At 44.3% G+C, this 20,652-nt stretch overlaps 1 protein-coding gene across 4 annotated transcripts in view; it reads right to left on the reverse strand.

The window, feature by feature from the left end:
- The window catches only part of CCDC102A (coiled-coil domain containing 102A), a 63,088-nt gene that overhangs the window by 18,199 nt on the left and 24,237 nt on the right, over positions 1-20,652 (reverse strand). For 2 of the 4 annotated variants that reach the window (XM_088135872.1, XM_088135870.1), the window contains exons 3-9: positions 12,144-12,370; positions 11,913-12,021; positions 11,034-11,150; positions 9,611-9,820; positions 6,857-7,027; positions 4,106-4,209; positions 13-2,204 (exon numbers count right to left, since the gene is read on the reverse strand). In XM_088135872.1, the coding sequence (XP_087991998.1) occupies positions 1,979-2,204; positions 4,106-4,209; positions 6,857-7,027; positions 9,611-9,820; positions 11,034-11,150; positions 11,913-12,021; positions 12,144-12,370 (1,164 nt within the window). In that variant the 3' untranslated portion in view covers positions 13-1,978. Of the gene's footprint in view, positions 1-12; positions 2,205-4,105; positions 4,210-6,856; positions 7,028-9,610; positions 9,821-11,033; positions 11,151-11,912; positions 12,022-12,143; positions 12,371-20,652 lie in introns of those variants that run through there. The other 2 variants (XM_088135874.1, XM_088135873.1) reach the window with 1 other exon arrangement.

Genomic DNA, 20,652 nt, shown 5'->3' on the forward strand with positions numbered 1-20,652 from the left:
TAGGATTCCCCAGCCAGCACGCTGGCTGCGGTATTCTGGGAGTTGAAGTCCACACATCTTCACGTTGCTAAGGCTGAGAAACATTGTGCTAATGGATTCCTCAGGAAGGAATCCGAAGGAGAAAGCTTTCTATATGGGTAACTTCGTGCTCTCACAAATATGGAAAATGTGCTTTAGGTTACCCGGAGAAGGTAAATGTTCTAAATACCCTAAGTGAATGTGCTCTAGAACAGAGAACCCTGGAATTAACAAGAAGAAGGAGATCCTGGGACTAATTGCAAACAGTGACTGTTGGGTGAATAAGGTGAGTTTGTTTTCAGATGCAATCCTCAGCATTTCTGCTCAAGATGTAAACTTAGCATTAAGCAATCTCTGAATACATTAAAAGCACGAACTTGGATAATAAGAGGGTTAAGGCTCTCAAATAACATCTCAGGCTGCAAACTGAGAATTTGCTCACGGCGCTGCTAAGCTGCTTGGCTTCTTTGCTCAAAGTTCAGCCGGAGGTGACATTTGTGCTGTGCGCCTTTTCAAGAAGTGGCTTGAGAACCTGGCAAATGTCCAGGCCAGATAGTCTCTGGAGCCAACCAAGACTAGGAGCAAGTTGATCTCTGCTGGGCTTTGCCCCCTTGAAATGAGACAAGATGTTTTCACTTAAATACACCACTAATTTCATGTAGATCTTGGTAGCCTTAATTTGCCCTAGGTGCATGTATTTGCTTTTGGAGATCATGATGTACAAGCAACTGAGACTATTTTGTGGAGTGGGGGGAGAAGAAGGGTGGTAGAACGAGAGAGAGAGAGTCAGCCCTACAAGGTAGACTAGATGTTTCTCATATATTTCTCATATATATGTTTCTCGTAGTTTCTCAACCATGGCAATTTGAAGACTTCAACTTCCAGAATGCTGGCTGGGGAATTCTGGGAGTTGAAGTCCAAACATCTTCAAGTTGCTAAGGTTGAGAAACACTGCTTTATAATGAGAGAATCTTGCAAGTTTGCTTGTGTTTTTCTTCCCCTCCCTCTTATACCCCTGGGAGTCAGGGATCAACCAACCTGAGCCTCTTCCTAATACTATCTCCCTTCCAGGACTTAAGGCATGCTTCTGCCCTTGTGTGTTTCTGTAACAGCTTCTCAATATTCCCTTTGGGGCAATCTCCATGGCTCTCTACAGATAGATAAGGTGGGGGGGGGTGTTGTGTCTTCAAGTCAGTCTTGACTCCTGGTGACTGCCTGGACAAGTCCCTGCAGTTTTCTTGGCAAGATTTTCACAAGTGGTTTGTCGGTCTTCCTCTTCCCAGGGCTGAGAGAGGGACTGGCGCAAAGTCCCCCAGCTGGCTTCATGCCTAAGGCGGGACTCGAACTCACGGTCTCCCAGTTTCCAGCCTGGTCTCTTTAGCCACTACACCAAACTAGCTTTGATAAATAGCTAGATAAATATTATTAATATGTGGCTGCGGCTGACCTGGTGAGCGCCACCTTTTGGAAGAAGAAAAGCAGTGAAATGATGAAAATAAGCTAGCATTTGCCGAAGCCCAGCATCTAGGAGGCACCATAAGCAGGTCAAAAGGAGGGGAAGGGGTGAGCTCTTCCCACGTTGAGCCTGCTCTCCCCCAGCACACAAGAACGCCCCTTTCTTCTCTCTGCTGGATGCTGTTCATCATGACTGCCTGCTGATCCATCATGATACCTCCTGCCCAACCCCTTTTCTCCCCTGGCTATTGGAAGCAGCCCCCTCCTGCTCCCCTCCTCAGCTGATCCACAAGACAATGGTCCAACGGAGACCAGGATACAAGCCCTGTATGGTTGTACTGCAAAGGAAGACTGGCAGCCTCCCACCCAAGATGCCCTCTTAGCCCAACCGCTCTTCAGAGCAAAAGCTCCACGTTCCCCTCCTCTCTAATTATAGCTGCAGCCAATTTGCATGTTGTGTTCAGCTAACGAATTACCAGGAGTTTTCTGGGAGGAGTCTTTTATTTTAATTGGTTTGGAGTTCCTGAGAAGGAAACAACATTGGAAGCTGAACAGAGCTGGGAATAGAGAGCAATAAATATCTTAAAAGTGGAAGAACAGGAGGAGGAGGTGATGGTGGTGGCGGAGGAGGAGAAACCAGAAGCTGCAACAGAAATGGAGACCAGGACACAAGCCCTGTATGGTTGAACTGTAAAGGAAGACTGGTGACAGAGGTTTCTTTCTCAGGATTGCTGTGAGGAAAAAAGGGAGGAAGGAGAAGAGTTTTTAGATTGGACTAAATCAGTGTTTCTCAACCTCAGCAACTTTAAGCTGTGTGGACTTCAACTCCCAGAATTCAACTTTAAGCTGTGTGGACTCCAACTTCCAAAATTCAACTTTAAGCTGTGTGGACTTCAACTTCCAGAATTCCCCAGCCAGCATGCTGGCTGGGGAATTCTGGGAGTTGAAATCCACACAGCTTAAAATTGAATTCTGGGAATTGAAGTCCACACAGCTTAAAGTTGCTGAGGTTGAGAAACACTTGGCTACAGATGAGTAGGTGGCTTATGGGATCTCAGTCTGGTCTCTACCTTCTCCTTAGCCTCCCCCTGGAGACCATCTTAACTGCTGTGTGTGTATGCTTGTGTATATGTGTGTGCACAAAGGGACAAATGGAGGAAGCCGGTCCCAGCTGTGGAAGGAAAGCTGAACTCTCCTGTTCCATGGAGGAACACCTTCTTTTCGGGCCCATGGAACAAGTCCCACCACCCACAAGTCCAGGGTGTAGTTTACTGTGGCTGATTTGGAAAGTGAAGCAGCTTTGAGCCTGGTGAGTACATGGACTGGGAGACCACCAGGAAATTTCAGGGCTGTAGGCTAGAATGCAGAATCACATCCTAGACAATCAGAAGACCTTAGCAAAGCACTTTCTTACCCAAAGGTTGCCCACATGAGAGGCACGTGTGTGTCTGAATACACCTACAGAAGAGCAAAATGTGTGGATAGATGTGAGCGAGCTTTGGCCCTGGAGAATCACAAGAGGTGGTCACAAGAAACTAACCCATGATGATTCCAAGATGGAAACTGATCAACTGGTTCTGTTAACCCACTTGCAACAAACGTTCCCAACCTGCCAGGTTTACAATTATCTCCTATCTTCCCTGATCTCCGAAAAGGAGCAAAAAGAGAGTTACCGAGACCCCATTTACATGATATGAGCTGTAAGAAGGAAATGAAATAAAGGGCAAGAATCTTAGTAGATTCCCCACCCCAGATAATCAGATGCAATTTTAAAAAGATATTGCTACCTGCAATGTATACCCACATCCCATTTTTGTCTCAGGTGTGAAACAGATGTATTTATTTATTTTTTATGGCCAAGTCTATTTCGTTAGAGGTGAACAGAAGGTGGATAGTAGAAATGCAGGGGAACATTTGGAAACTAAAGTTATTTCCATGAAAAAAAAAAGTTCACACAAATTATGTTCAAGTAATTCTAAACAAAACTTGATCTGCTTTTTAAATCTTGAAACCTGATCTAGTTGTGAGATCTAAAAAAGGAGAAAAACCTCTCATCAGATTTTCTGAGAGATACATGATTATGTGAGCGACCTGAGACAATTGCAGGCTCTGCTACGCAAACCTTAACCAAGGCCAAGTTCTACTTTGTCAGCCTGATTAACTATTTTGAGCTGGCAAAGCAAAACCGCAAATCATTATTCACGCTTGCCAATCGATCACTTGCTTTCTCTACCCTCCAATTACCTGGGAGCATCCCGTAGATGTTTAGAAAGAAATTCTTTTAGTCTGTCTCTACTGTTGCTTGTTGAAGAGGCAAGCCACTTTTACAATGGACTAGTGGCTAGCCTCTTCAGAAGTCAGAGCTGCAGTAGAGAAAACGTCAGAGAAAGAGCTGTCATTCAGAATCATGAACACCGTGTCATTTGCTGATGTTACAGGCCTCAAGCAATGAACGCCCACCCATAAAGCAGCCACCTTCACAATCAAAATCCATTCTGTAGAGATGAGATTTCACACCCCATTCCAAATAAGTCACAAGTATTTAACATGCCTGCTGCACTAATCCTGTTTCTATTCTCAGTCCCTATGTTGATATGGCAAATAGAGCTCGCTTATTTCTCCTTTTCCCTACCTGGATTGCAGATGTTCCAGCTGGACTTGGAGATTTTCACTCTGTTCTGTCTGCTCATCTAGCGACCTCTGCAATTTCCGGGCCTGGTTATGAGCGTCATCAAGCTGCAAGGGGCAGAAACACAGACCATGGGTGCAACAGGCTGCCAAAAGTGGGTGGGCAGGTGGGTGGAAAGGGAGAAAGGAGAGACGCACCCTCACCCCCCCCAGTGCTTCCTTTTCCACACATATAAACATCAGTTGTCAGCTTAAGTGCCAGAGTTGGTGACACAAGCCACAGTAGTAATGTATGCACTAGCTGCAGAATAATTAAGGAGAAGGAACTGCTGAAGAGACATTTCAGAAGAATCAGGGTGGAATATGCTGCATTTTTCTTCACAGCTCAGCTCCTGGGGAGGAGAATTCCTAAGAGTGGTCCTAGGAAGGATAGTATCCACATTCAACTGTTCCTGTAGCTTGCCAGAGGCTTATTCAACCTGAGCCCCATCAACAGAACGCAGGTGACCGGCTACCTGGACTTCCTGCATCTTCTATGCTTGCAGGTCCAGCAGAAAAGGGGATGGAAATAGTGAGGTCTTGGGCTGCAAATGGCTGACTCCGAACCAGGCAGTCTTTAATAAATGTCTGCACAGATATTGAGACAGCCAATAATGGAAACCAACATGCTTATACCTCTTTTTATAACGTTCAGATGAAACTGTCTTATATAAAATTGGATCTCTGGCCTGTTTGTCTTTTTTCTGTCTGGGAACAGCACTCAGGGGGTTTCACAGAAGTCTCTTCCCGAGATGGACGGATACCATGATTGAGCCAAGAGGATCTTTTGCGTGTGTGGTGCGTGTTCTCCCATCCCAAGCTGAACCGTCTGATTCTACCTGCCTAGAACTGGTGCATGACAATCATTAAAAACCAGAAGACAGTTGGTCCTTTTGAAATCAATGGGATTTATGACGATTCGATCTATCAGCATTTGCTCAATGTGTGTCCGGTCTTAATATCAAGTGGTGATTCAAGAAGCTATAAAATATGAATACCGTAATACAGCACTTAGACGTAAGCAATCAACATAAAAACAAGGAAGGTAAAGCATTTCAACAGAATCGATAGAAGCCAATAAAAATGAGCTCAACCAAGGGTACATACAGTATTAGGAACGACAAGGCAATTCAGGGGCCAAAAAAGAGGTATTTACCCATCTGAATAAAAATGCATTTTCTTCCTCCTTGCGGTTGGAGGTGGAACTTAATGGGTCTCCTTTGGCAATAACTTCCAGAGCTTGTTAAAATTAATCCTGACTTATTTTTTGTTTTATTTCATTGGCTCCTAAATCTGGTTAGTATTGCCCAGAGCAAATATTTTGCCTTCCTGCAGGGCAAAAAAGGGGAAAAACAAACAAACAGCGAAAAACAAGAGGGTTAAGAATAAGCCATAATACCTTTCAAGATGAGCCTAACTAAACCCACTAAGCAGGATTACAGGATTTACAAGTGTGCGTTCAAGAGAGAGGGTGGGAGGCCAGCAATTCCCAAGCTGGGAAAGAAGGCAGATTTGGACAGCCAATCCAGAATGACACCATCCTCTCAGAATCAGAAGGTGTCCAATCTTGAGACCCGGCCACAACATGGCTTGCTACTCCAGTAGGAACTGGGAGCATAATAGGAGAACATCATCCCTGAAATTCTAGATCACTTAGGCTGCCTTGCCAAACTTGGGTGCCTTCCCAGAATTCACCCCATGCTGGTTAGAGAAGTCTAGGAATCAAGGTCCAAACATCTGGAAGGTGGATTTAGGATAGGGAGGGCTGGTTTTAGGAGAAGACAAGCTGTAATACCCAGCAACCCTTGCACACCTCCGTTGATAACGAGGTTGATGATGTAAAACAGGAGCAAGCCACCCAGGATCTCACATCTGCCTGAGAACACCACCATGGTGTCACAATAGAAGCGTTAGATGTGGGTGGTGGAGATCCAGATTCAAGTCCATCAGATTCAGAGAAGATCTCTGAGTGGCTGGAGGCCAGTCATCTTCTCTCAGCCCACCTTACCTCACAGGGAGAAAACCAAAGGAAGAATTATCTTGTATACATGTGCACCTACTATTTTCAGGTGGAAAACATGCAGTAATTGTAACGTCAGTCCTAAAGTAGGTTCAGTACGGTTAAAAAAAACTAAAAGAAATCTCCTGCTAATCTTGGAAGAACCCCAAGGCTGGGTAAAATAAAGTTTTAGTCTCACTCCCCATTAAGTTCTACAAAAATGCATTCACACAATATTACACCTTGAGTATTTGTTTAAAGAGAAAGGCAGAAGAGAAGGTTGGTGTAATTTTCACAAGCCTTCTTCCAGCAGACTGTAACCTCCCTGGCTTCTCATTCAATCCCAAGGGAAAACATCTGGAGAGCGTTCCTCCCATGGGCCAGGCAACCAGGGAGGCATCAGAATGATGCCCAACAGAAACCTACAGCAGCTGTTGCTCCCTCTTGTCGCTCCCCCAAAAAAGAACTAAAAAATATCACCAAGAGAAATCTGAAAGAAATTTGCAAGCAACCCAAGAATGAAGGAGAAAAACAGAATCCTCTTTTCAAGGGAAGAAAGCTTGAGAAATTGCACAGCTGATCTTGGCCCCTTCAGACCAAATGGGCTAGCTCGGCTTTGCTGCGGCCCCAGCAGAATGAGAACGGGACGGCAACAGGCTGTCCTACACTTGTGACTTCCCTAAAGTCAAAGTTGCAGAGAGGCAGCAGGAGACTCACCTCATCCTCAGCTTGGGCCAGCTCCTTCTTGAGTTCCTCTACACGCAACCGCAACTTCTTTACTTCCCCCTCATGCTGCTCCACCCGCCGGATCGTGTGGCCCAATTCTGCCATCTTCTCCTGGTGCTGCTTCTTCAGCTTGGCATGGACGTGCTTCAGGTCAGCCAGCTCCTGAAGGAGACAAAACCATTTGGGGCTGGGGGGAATGGCTTTCTCTCTCCCAAAAGAAGAATGCTTGTCTGGAAGCCAGCCGAGCTGGAGGCAGATTCTTTCTTTGTGTAGCAATACCTCTGCCCTCTTTTGATTAGTCAAACCATCCCAAAGTTGGGATAAATAAAGCAGCTCTCAAACTGAGTCACAAGGGAAGTTGTGACAGTGCCTTCTTCCTTGGCTGTTTCGACCTCCCAGCCAAGCCTACAACCCTGGAAGTCCCTGGTTGTCCAGCTGGGATACAAGCAATAATCACATCACCCAAAGCTGCAGCAGCTTGCTCAAAGAGACAAACCCAGCTTAAAAGCAGCTCCAAATGTCCAAAGCCCTGAACGGAAACCTCAGTAGAGAGAAGGAGGAAAAGAATGTAGATGGAATCAGGGGTTCCTTCACTGCATCTTTTCAAGAGAACTTGATTGTTACTTTGACTCTGGGTCTCAAAAGTGATGGAGTTTAAGTTACTGCAGGCAGAGTGGCTTCAGATAATAAGATAATAAGTTATCTTTGGATTTTTATTTTTATTTGTTGTTTTTTGCTCATCCAATGTTCTTTTTTCTTTAAAGTCCATATTGATTTTTCCTATCAATAAGAACAAAGTTTGCACGTATAAGCATGTATGGAAAGATGCACAGAGATTATTATTTTCCTAGCTAAGCCTAGCCTTCGGAGGGGGCCCGTTTGCATCCTTCCTTATAAGCATTCTCCATGCATAAGAATTGGCCTGAGTCCGGCTACCTAATGCCTCTTTCAGAGTGCCTTTTCACTGGATTGGAAAGAAGAAAAAAACCACAGCATTCACTGTACCACAATAAGTCTGTTTTTGCAAGGACACGCTCATTGAAAATTACTTTTTTTGCCAATAGCAAGGTTTGCCTGTCCCCTGCTGTTGAGAGTTAGAAATGCCTTTCTGAGTACAATTCACTTCTCTCTTCTAAATGAGCGTCTTCATTTATATTCTTTCAAACCCTTAAATAAAAAATCATATGTTTTGGGGAAAAAAAAGATGTGAGCCAACTATTGTTTTTGATCCCACAGAACCAGAATACAGTTTTAACTGCTTTTTATGCCCTCCAAAGAAAGCACCTATTTGCTTATTTCAGTTCAAAATTACATATTGTGTCCTTTCTGGGCTGCAAGACAGAAGCTGGGAATGGGGTCAGTGGGACAGAGGCATGCACTGGACGAGGTCATCATGTCCAACCCAATCCGTTGCACATCACCATTTCCCTTTTTTATTAATTAAATTGCACCCATCCCAAGAGACAGCACCATATCAGCAATAAGCAGAGGTGAAAAGGATGAATTCAGGCTCAGAGGAAACTCCTTAGTGCAGAAAAAAATCAGGACACTTTTTTTTTAAAGAGCAGGCACTTTCGTGCAATTAACTTGATCATGTGAACATTAAAAAGAAAATTAATACAGTAATCTGGCTCTCCATCCATCCATGCCCTAGTTTCATAAAATGCCATGTGAAGAACAGACTCAGCTCTCCCATGAGACTTTGATTATTTTTAATTTTTTTTTTAAATAAGAGATCAGCAGGCACTCCTAAATGTAATTGGTTGTAAGCTGATATGTATAAAAAATGGGTGGATTGCACTGTCGTGGCTGCCATATTGACTTTTTTGACCATACTTTGCAGACATCCCTCTAGGCTTGGCTGGGAGGATAAGTAGCCCAGAGTCACTCAGGGAGCCTCCATGGCTGAGGGCGGATTTGAACCCGGGTCTGTCTGGAGCCAGTCCAGCACCTTCACCACAACACACTGACACTTCCATCTTATTGCCAAGATAAATACATGGGTGTGTCATGAAGACGTCAGGAACTGAACTCCACTTGAAGGAAACTTTACATTTCAGAAAGGACATGTTTATTTCGTAAATATTAATCTAGCCAGTGAAACAGTAGGGGGCAGCACTCAGCCAACTTGGCTGATCTAAAAAAAAAAGAAAGATCACAAGCAAAGTCAAACCTGATTAATGCTTGGATGGGAGACCACCAGGATTTGGCTAGACTGGCAAATCAAAAACTGGGAGAAGAAAAGTGGAAGCCACTTCTGTTTTATGGCCAAGAAAATGTCCGTGTAGCCATCAGGAGTTGACTTTGACTTGAGGGATTTTTCCTTTCTTTACCTAAATCTGCCCAATAATCAAAGTTCTTTGCTTGGATTACAAAATTATTTAGAACTTGAAAGGTTTCCAAATAGTAATAATAACAACAACACAAAACTGTGGTTGACAAATAGCACTGGGAACATATACAATTCATTATTTCAAGGTCCAGCAGACCTACAGAAATACCTGGGACCCAAGGAACAGGAGTTACAGTATATTAACAGTATTTAATTTAAATTATACGTAATTAGAAAGGAAATTAATTTAGCATTTGTCCCAGCCCACCCACTACTGTGAGGAGGGAGGGTGCCCCCACCAATGTACTACTCAGAATCCAAATCTGGCCCAGAAAAGTTGTGCACCTGCCCCCCCAGACATAATGAAGAGCAGCAGGGGCTTTCTTCCCCACCAAAATTAGATTCCAATTTACCTTGTTCTTCTCAAACAGCTCTGCTTGGATGGTCTTAAAATCTGTGTCGAGAGCACAAGTGGTTTGCCTCCGTTTCCGGGCCAGGACGTCCTCCAGGTCCTCAATCTGTGCCCGCAGCTTCTTGTTCTCCCGTTCCAGATTCAGCTTCTCCGTTTCCAGCCGCTCGCGCTTGCCCCATTCTGCCGCGTTCTCGGCCTGGAGGCGTTCCATCTTTGGGGAGGGGAGGAAAGGGGGTCGAGCCAGATCAGTTACCAGGCGGCCTCGCCGCAAGACCACCCAAGGGTCTCCAACAAGCCCATTGGGCTGGAGGTGGCCCCCTGGTGTCCTACAGCATGGGTGGACTACAAGGGAAGCCCACCATCTGGATTTAGCCAGGTGATCACAGCACGTTGTGGTTTCATATACTGTGTAGAGATCCTGGCCTCCCTCCCTCAGTTCCAGTAAGCAGTGATCACCTCTTCCCTGACCTGATTAAGTGTGTTGGGTGATCACAGTCCTTGGGGATCACTATTCGCACATATCTCAATGAAACTCATCCCAGTTTTAAAATAACCCAGGAAGCGTATAAGCCACAGAGACAAGCACACAGTCCCTTCATCCCTTTTCTCTAACACACTGGCTGTGTTCCCACAAAATGCCTAACCAGGCCACTTAAATGCCTGGAGGTTGCATTCACACATCATGCAATGCTTGGTTTGTTTTATTCTTGGTAAGACTTATTTAGTGGTTTAGCACGCTTTATGAAGTTCCTGGTTTAGTATCTTGTCTGAATCCAGAAAATGGGTTTTCAGTCACTAAGTTAAGCATGTGATGGAATGTAGCCACTGATTCATACGGCAACCCAATGGCCAGACAGACACAGCACTTGTGCTTATATTCACACAACATATTAGACCAGACTAAAGCTGCATTTTCAGCACATGCTAAGCTTGGTTAATTTTAATCATGGTTAGCTTTTTTGTGACTTCTTGTGCAAACACAATATTTTCCCATACAAAGCTTACACGTGGATGAGTTTTACAGAGGTAACAACAGGCCAAGACAGAGAGAGGAGGGGACAGTAACTAATTCTGGGAGAAGTGAAGAAGCTGCACTTGACTCCTTGGCAAGGGTTGTCCGTCAATGGTCTACGTGATCTCTGCTCTAGCTCTGACATTTAGGCAGCAAAATCTCTTGCTGGAATCTGACTCAAAGACCTTTAACACTCTCCTCCACCTACTAACCCCAAATCCAAAATCAACACCCAAGTCAAAGGTTTAAAGTTCTAAATCACCACTTTGACCTCAGCTCCTCAGAATTCAATGGCACAAGTTCTAAAGCACAAGCACCACTGCTGCTTAGCAGTTGTTAAACTTTAATGGGACAAAATTGCATTCAGGATGCCCATGAGCAAGAGGGAGGTCACTCTTCCCTTCAGCCTCACCTCTGACCGTAACTCCACCAGTTTCTTGTCCATACTTGAGCGAGCCCCCAGTTCGTCTTCTAGATCCTCAGAGATGCGTCCCAGTTCATCCTGGTGAATCTCCTTGAGAATGTTCAGCTAGAGAGAGGAGAAGAAGGAGTCAGAAATTCCACTTGTGCAGCCTCAGTCTTTGTGGATCACATTGGGGCAGCAGAAAGTGGGGACTGCCAATATAGTAACTACAGTTACCATAACCTCACTAGATTGCATCCACTGACATCCAAAATAGCAGTAGCTGTAAGAAGGGAGAGGAGGAGGAGGAGGAAGAGGAAGAGGTGGTCATCAAGTTACATCTTACTTGTGGACATGTGTATATCTTTGCATGTTTTGAACAAGCAGAGAAAACTAACGTGCAATTGTGTTGTGTACATGCTGGCTTCATAGGTAAGTTGTGGGGTTGATTGTATTTGGCATGGACAGGTATGTTTCTCTGAGCATCAGCAGTTTGAAAAATGGTCATTTTGCTGTACTTGGGGACAAGGTCCTTGAACCTCTGAAACTTCGATCCCATGTCTGCCTTTATTTGTGAAGTTTCATGACGCAAGTAATGGTCACTGACCCACCAGTGAGCATTCTGTGAATATCTGTTGAAACAGAAATGCCACATTCAAAGAGATAATTTTGGGATTTGGATTCAAATCAGAGAAAGCAGAGTAGGGAAACGCTGAGGTTTAAGACCTTTGGAAACACAGAAAGAACATCTGTCTAACATCCAGCCTGGGGCTTGGAGAAGGGTTAGACCAAAACTGATTTGCCACCCCAACTTTGCACCCTTGGCCAATGCAAGAGCTTCCGTCACTGTCCAAGGGCATTTAGTTCAGAGGGTGAAGGGCAGCCCACCTGCTTCAGCACCTCCTGCTTGTTCTTGTTCAGCTCCTCGTACTTGATCTTCCACTGGCTCAGCTCACCTTCCAGCTTCTCAATGTTCTTGCTGAGGGACAGCTTGTCCCTGAAAGAGACAAGACAACAGCAAGGCTGAGAAACTGCACTGCAGGCACAGAGCTCCCGATCTGCTGCTCCTGAAGGAACCCTGTGGTGGGGGAAGAAGGGAGGTCAAGAGGTGCCACTCACTCCCTTTCTTTGAGAAGCACTTTCTGAGACTCGTCCAGCCGCAGCTTCAGGGCAGTGATCTTGGTGGCATCCTCCTCAATGGCCGAGACATCTTCCCAAAGCAGCCGATTCCTCTCCTGACGCGTGAAGGATGAACGGATGCTGACCGAGCTCCGTTGGTCCCAGCATTCACCTTCTTCCTGCTTGTTCTTTAGGAGATTCTCCATCAGCTCAAACTCCTGCAGGGACTGAGAATCACAAGTGGCCACAGTTATGGAAGAAATAAAGGCTCTTAAGGCATTTAGCACCAGACTGAAGGAATCAACCCTACATTCATTTTCCAACTGAAGAGGAATCTTCTGCAACCCAACATCCTTTGGACACATTAAGATACAATAGGGACAGTCAACCTGCAGTCTGTACCAAGAGGGATTCAGGATCATGCTACACAAATTTGGCAGCAAAATAGCAAATTTTAGAAAGGTGATTATAAAACCGTTTTTAAACATTTAAGCATCAAGCTCAAGCATCACACATCAAGCCTCTTTGAAGCTTTATGCTCAGTACACCCTAACCTCTCTTGGGTAAACCCCATCCTCAAACCAGTAAAAATAGACTAAAATTTCGCTCTTGGTGTCCCTAAATCAGTGTTATGCCCTGTCCCTTGTGGTGGAAAGTAAAGGGATAACAAACAAATGAACACTTTGGACACATTAGGTGAAGACCTAGCAGCTCTCTGGAGAAGGCTCTAATGCTGGGAAAGGTGGAAAAAAAGAGAAGAGGACGACCAGCAGCAAGGGGGATGGACTCAGTTACAGTAGTGATGGGTGCACTGCTGGAAGACCTGAAGGATCAGATTATCATGAAAAAGGTCTCTTCATGTGGTCTCCAGTTGATAATACATCATCTATCTGCCTGCCTGCCTGTCTGCTTATCTTGGACACATAATGCAAAGGCCCAGCTCTCTTGAGGTCCATAATGCTGGGAAAGGTGGAAGGAAAGACAAGAAGAGGACAACCAGCATCAAGGTGGATGAACTCAGTTGCAGTGGCCATGGGGGCAACGTTAGAAGACCTGAGGGATCAGATTAGAGACAGATCATCACAGAGAAAATCTATGTGGTTGCTAGGAATAAAAAACAATGTGATGGCATGCAATTAATCAATCAACAGTCCTTGGCTGAAAAAAGCTGTTCATTACAGTGTCATTCTTCCCTGACCACTATGGGTCTAAAGCAGTGTGGTCCAAACTTGGCCACTTTAAGAATTCTGGGAGTTGAAGTCCACTCCTCTTAAAGTGGCCACGTTTGGACAACACTGGTCTAAAGGGGTTGGGAGCCCAAGGCCTCAGGTGATGGCTTGGAGAAAGATGTTTTCTCCTTCTCCTTTGGAGCCTTCTGGGATGCTCCCCATGAAAACCCCCATGTCTCCCCATGCCCAAAATGTTTTATGGTTCAGATACAGAAGTATAGAGGAGACAAGTAAATCAACATATAGGAATTCTTAGGGCAGAAATTACAAAGGCATTTACACATATGGAACACTCTTTTAGGAAACTGTCTCTGGAAGTCCTAAGGAAGGTCATCCTATCAGATGCAGCTGCAGAAGCATTGACTGTTTGCATCTTTTATTTTATTGAATCATAAGGCATTAACAGTAGAGTTGGCAAGCAACAGAATTGGCTTTCTCTTGGCCTGTGTGTCCTCTGTTTTCTCCTGATTGGAAGGCTGCTGTTCTTAGGCTCTGCCTTCTAGCCTGCTTCCTCCTGGAAGAGGGGAATGAGGCTTCCTTCCTTCCTTCCTTCCTTCCTTCCTTCCTTCCTTCCTTCCTTCCTTCCTTCCTTCCTTCCTTCCTTCCTTCCTTCCTTCCTTCCCTCCCTCCCTCCCTCCCTCCCTCCCATCCCAAAGACAGAAAGGTTAGAAATGTAGGCTTTCCTTAGACCATATCAACTGATGCCTTGCACAGGAACAGGTCTGAGATGGTTTCAGGCAGAGAAACATCACTGTAGAATGAACTAGATTTTACTTGGACCACAGGAAAAGTATGAGAAGGTTACATTCCTTTGGTGACTAAGAGTCCCAATTAAGTATGGCAGCAGGTGACCTTCACCAATGTCAGACCAGCCATTTGCCCTGGGTTCATTTGCTGTCATACTAAAATGGGCTCCTGGTAGAGACTGGGCTATGGCTGAGAAAGAGAGAGAAGCATCTCTCAATGCAAACAGTGATTACATGGGAGCTTCCACTACAGGCTGCTCAGCTAAACGGACTGTCATGCAAACATTCCAGCAAAAGGAGATCCAAAAGCTTCAGAGAGACTGTAATGAATCAGGAGGAGCCAGCCTGAGCCTCTCCCGAATACTGGACTACCTTATTTCCTAGGACTTAAGGAGTCTTTCAGCCCAGTTCTTGCCTATTTCCCTGAAGGTCATCTCCCTGATCATCTACAGACCTGCCTTAATGAACTCATTAATATAAGAGAGCTGGAGAGTTCCTCTCTCAGTTCTTAAGGTTCTGCACTAATTCTGGGCACTAAAACTCATTCAAGAAAGCCTGTGTGACTCCTGCTTCCTTAACTGTGCACTGCAGTTAAAGCGTTGGACACTTAGCCTGTGTATTCCAATTCTTGCAAATAGATTTTGTTACATTTTCACATGCTGTTGTGTCATGGAAAACAGCCAAATGGCAACAGGCATGGCTGACCTGGGACTGCAGTGCAAAGGAAGTGCCCTCACCAGCCTGAAATGGCTAATAAGCGCTGCTCTGATCCCACCCAGGTCACCTGACTTTGCCTCCAATATATAATATAGCAAAGCCTTCTGGGTCCAATTCAAGGTGTTGGTTATCACCTTTAAAGCCCTCCATGGCATGGGGCCAGGCTACCTGAGGGACCGCCTCTTCCCCACGATTTCAACCCGTCCCACCCGATCACACAGAGAAGGCATGCTCCGGACCCCCTCGGCAAAAGAACTCCGACTAGCGGGGTCCAGAAGGTGGGCCTTCTCTGCTGTGGCCCCCACCCTTTGGAACATCTTGCCCCCGGAGGTGAGACAGGCCCCCTCACTCCCGGCCTTTCGGAGGGATTTGAAGACTTGGCTCTGCCATCTGGCCTGGGGCAGGGAGGGAGGTCATCAGATATGGGGTTGGCTAGGCCCCTAGAGGCCTGGTGTTGCTTCCATCGGCCTCCTGGATTTTTCTTTTTCCCTTTATTTTTTGTAAATGTGTCCTCTTATAAATTTTAACTGTATATTTATTTATTGTTTTAATATGTTGTAAGCCGCCCAGTCCCCCATTGGGGGGAGATGGGTGGGGACAAGTTTAATAAATAAAGTAAAATAAATAAAATAAATCTTGCAGCTGTCCCCGCATGCTGTCAGAATAAAGAGAAAGATACTAATGTAATACTGATCTAGTTAAAGTGAACTTAAGCTTGCCTCACTCCTGAGCTGGAGACAGGAACATCAAGGGGACTGTCAGGTCCTTGGTAGCCAACTCTGCTGAAAGCAAGATTCCCATAGATTCTTCTTTAACAGGATTTATTGAATGGGCAAGGGATAAGGTTATAAAAATGTCATCAACTGGATTAAAGCTAAAAAGCAACAAATATGCCAACCCAAGATACTAGCTGAGCTTTTGTGATTTTACATAATATTTTTGAAGATTCCAAACTGGAAAGAAGGAAGTGTTGAAAACATGCAGTGGGCTTAACTTGACCAGGATAGAGCTGATGGTGTGCTAGGACACAAAAATGTAACCTGTAATCTTCTAGATGTTGCCAGATTACAATATCTATCATTCTTAACCACCAGCCACACTTTCTGTGGCACTGATGAGATGGAGCAGTTCAACATCATCTGGAGATTCCTCCCTCCTATTAAAAATTGTTGTACAGAGGCAATCCTCCAAACCATTACTTGAAAATAAGAAATTAGTTCCATGCTTCCACTTCTTTTCCTCTCCATTTTCACCATACAGTAAATGTCAGTTCAGCCTAGTGACTAAATCTCCAAACCATCTTTTGGTTGATACGGTGGATGGAACTAAGATTGCCAGTTTGCACATCATGGCAAATGATGGTACTGGATTTGACCAAGGGGAAACTGGAGGGGAAACCACACAAGAGATGTGAGTGTTCAAGAGGTAGCAAACCCATAAGGTTCATTGCCAATCTTCTACCTTATTGTTTGGAGGATCACCAGAATCAGGTCAGTGATCCAGAAAAATCTGCCAGATTGCCCTTGGGTGGTCTTTTGCATAAATACAACAGCAAGTGAAGGTGAGGGAGTCAGCCATTCAAACTGATTGCATCTCTCTGCCCAGATAACTGCACTTAGCTTGAACCCAGAGATCCACAGCTAGTTAACTCAAGTCACCAAACGATTTTGTCATCCCCCAGCATGGGCAACTGGGAGGAATTTTGCAAACTGTAACTACTTTGAGGACAATTAATTCTTCATGATCTATATTCTGTAAATGCAAACATGCTCATCTTAGCAATCAGTTCACATCAGCCTCTGCCTTTGAGCCTGAGCAATTTTCTTTTGATGTACACCAGCTGCTTTTTTATGGGAGCCAACAATTCCCTTCCATGCACTTTCACACAGCAAAATGTTTCATTATGGGCAATCTGCCTGTCCCAGAAACAATCTCAGCTGAATGTATTTGTTGCATTGTGATAAGCCTTGTTGTTCTTTCAAGAAATTACATTTCCTTCTCTTTAAGAAAAGAAAAGAAAAGAAAAGAAAAGAAAAGAAAAGAAAAGAAAAGAAAAGAAAAAAGAAAAGCAGCGCCAAAAAGCAAGGCAAATCCATGGCAGGACTGTGATGCTCAGAGAAAGGTAACATCTCAGATGAAAAAAATGTAGAAGAGACAAGAGCCTGCAAAACCATTTCACCCAGGGTTTATGAAAATGCAAAGTTTTCAGAGCTCCCCAAGAAGTGTGTAGAATCAAAAGAAAAGAAGCCTTCTTTTTGGCTGCTTTTATCCCAATAGATCGGACAGGAATAACAGCTGAACTGCAGAACACGAGAGAGCTGTGGCTTTACAAATAAGCAGCAAAGCTACTTGACTAGGAAACGAAGTTGGATTTGCACAAGAGGCTTAACCAGGGCAGTAAAAACTAGAAGTGGCATTCACATAATATGAAAGCTTGAGTTTTTTTTAGGGGGGAGGTAGGTACGAATCCAGCCTATTTCATTAATGCTTCAGTGTACTGCATGAACCTATCGATTAGTTAATTCCACATCTAAGTTAAACATAGTATACAAACTCAGCTTCAGTGTGGGAGGTGGCCAGTGGGACTACCAAACTCAACTCTCTGGTCAGTACAAGAATCCGAATTAATGTCATTGCTACCGATGGCTGTCCATCCTCTGCTTGAACAAAGGATGCGGATTGCCCCTTTGGTCAACTACTCTTGCTGAAAGAATTTTTCTCCAATTTTCCATGGAATGTTTGTCCATTTCTCATGCCTTGCAGGTAAGGAGGTAGGAGAACAGATCTGGCCTTCTTCTGTGGGATATCCTTAAAGGTGTTTGAAGAGATCCTATCACATTCCCCTCAGTGATAGGATTCAAGGCTAAATGCCCCTGGTGACTTGAACTTATCTTTTCAGGGATCCCTTTCCAGTCAGCTTCCTGCATTTCTCAGAACCTGTTCCACTTTCTGTAAGCCTTTCTTAAAATGTGGTGTTCTAAGGAAGACACAAAACTCAAGGTTGCTCACCACAAATGAAGAATAAGAGTGAAATTATTCTTTTGCTTCTTTTGCTTTGGAAACCAGGCTGTTATCGATGCAATCTACATATACTTTTCAGCAGTGATATCCCACCTCTAGGATGTATTCAGCTTTCAACTACAAGTCCAAGATCTTTTTCTCAAGCTCTGTTCCCAGACCAGCGTCCCTATCTCAGACTTCTTCATTTTGTTCCTTTTTCTTAAGCCAAGAAATGTTTAATAGAGACAAAAGGCCTCATTGTCATGCACACATGACATGGTTACTTATTATTTACTTCCCTGCTTCTCTTCAACATTTGCTATTTGTAAACAGAAGAAGACAGTAGAAGACAATCTTTTTTGAGGTCAGTGACCAGGAAAACAGTGCTGAGAGACAAAGATGTAGGGGGAAGAATCAACTGACTCTAAAAGGGATTATTTTTAAAGGTTCTGACGGAAATTAAAAATAAGACCCTAAACGTTGGGGGCCCCTTCATGGATCACTGCCTTGTCGTGGCGAAGGGGCTTGCGTAACTCAGTGAAGCCATGAGCTATACCGTGCAGGGCCACCCAAGAAGGACAGGTCATGACAGAGAGTTCTGACAAAATGTGGTCCACTGGAGAAGGAAATGGCAACCGACTCCAGTATCCTTGCCAAGAAAACCCCATGGACAATGTTAAAAGGCTAAAAGATATGACGCCGGAAGATGAGCCCCTCAGGTCGGAAGGTGTCCAATATGCTACTGGGGAAGAGCGGAGGGCAATTCCAAGTAGCTCCAGAAAGAGTGAAGCGGCTGGGCCAAAGCCGAAAGGACGTTCAGCTGTGGATGTATCTGGAAGCGAAAAGAAGGTCCGATGCTGTAAAGAACAATATTGTCTAGGTACCTGGAATGTAAGATCTATGAACCAAGGCAAGCTGGATGTGGTCAAACATGAGATGACAAGATTGAACATTGACATCTTGGGAATCAGCAAACTGAAATGGACGGGAATGGGTGAATTTAATTCGGGTGACCATTACATCTACTACTGTGGGCAAGAAACTCTTAGAAGAAATGGAGTTGCACTCATAGTCAATAAGAGAGTGGGAAAGGCAGTAATGGGGTACAACCTCAAAAACGACAGAATGATCTCAGTGCGTATCCAAGGCAAACCATTCAACATCACAGTAATCCAAGTCTATGCCCCAACCACTGATGCTGAAGAAGCTGAAGTTGACCGCTTCTATGAAGACCTACAACACCTTCTAGAACTAGCACCAAAAAAAGATGTCCTTTTCATCATAGGGGATTGGAATGCTAAAGTAGGAAGTCAAGGAGTAATCGGAATAACAGGCAAGTTTGGCCTTGGAGTACAAAATGAAGCAGGGCAAAGGCTAATAGAGTTCTGTCAAGAGAACAAGCTAGTCATAGCAAACACTCTTTTCCAACAACACAAGAGACGACTCTACACATGGACATCACCAGATGGTCAATACCGAAACCAGATTGATTATATACTTTGCAGCCAAAGATGGAGAAGCTCTATACAGACAGCAAAAACAAGACCAGGAGCTGACTGTGGCTCAGATCATGAGCTTCTTACTGCAAAATTTAGGCTTAAATTGAAGAATGTAGGGAAAACCACTAGACCACTCAGGTATGACTTAGATCATATTCCTTGTGAGTACACAGTGAAGGTGATGAATAGATTTAGAGGATTAGATTTGGTAGACAGAGTGCCTGAAGAAGTATGGACGGAGGTCCGTAACATTGTACAGGAGGCAGCAACTAAAACCATCCCAAAGAAAAAGAAATGCAAGAAAGCAAAATGGCTGTCTGATGAGGCTTTACAAATAGCTGTGGAAAGAAGGAATGCGAAAAGCAAGGGTGAAAGGGAAAGATATAAGCAACTGAATGCAGATTTCCAGAGAATAGCAAGGAGAGATAAGAAGGCCTTCTTAAATGAACAATGCAAAGAAATCGAGGAAAACAATAGAATGGGGAAGACTAGAGAACTCTTCAAGAAAATTGGAGATATGAAAGGAACGTTTAGTGCAAAGATGGGCATAATAAAGGACAAAAAAGGCAGGGACCTAACAGAAGCAGAAGAGATTAAGAAGAGGTGGCAAGAATACACAGAAGAACTATACAAGAAAGATCTTAATGTCCCTGATGTCCACCCTGGTGTGATCACTGACCTTGAGCCAGACATCCTAGAGAGTGAAGTCAAGTGGGCCTTAGGAAGCATTGCTAACAACAAAGCTAGTGGAGATGACAGTATTCCAGCTGAGTTATTTAAAATACTAAAAGATGATGGTGTTAAAGTGCTGCACTCAATATGCCAGCAAGTTTGGAAAACGCAACAGTGGCCACGGGATTGGAAAAGGTCAGTTTATGTTCCAATTCCAAAGAAGGGCAATGCCAAAGAATGCTCAAACTATCGCACAATTGCACTCATTTCACATGCTAGCAAGGTTATGCTCAAAATCCTACAAGCTAGGCTTCAGCAATACATGAACCGAGAACTACCGGATGTACAAGCTGGGTTTCGAAGAGGCAGAGGAACTAGAGATCAAATCACCAACATTCGCTGGATCATGGAGAAAGCACGAGAGTTCCAGAAAAATATCTACTTCTGCTTCATTGACTATGCAAAAGCCTTTGATTGTGTGGATCACAACAAACTGTGGCAAGTTCTTAAAGAGATGGGAGTACCAGACCACCTTACCTGTCTCCTGAGAAATCTGTATGCGGGCCAAGAAGCAACAGTTAGAACCGGTCATGGAACAACCGATTGGTTCAAAATAGGGAAAGGTGTACGACAAGGCTGTATACTG

Source organism: Python bivittatus, unplaced genomic scaffold (genome assembly GCF_059951505.1).
Source record: "Python bivittatus isolate LINGU-HERP-01145 unplaced genomic scaffold, Pbiv_v1 ctg000190_np1212, whole genome shotgun sequence".
In the NCBI taxonomy this organism is placed as follows: Eukaryota; Metazoa; Chordata; class Lepidosauria; order Squamata; family Pythonidae; genus Python; species Python bivittatus.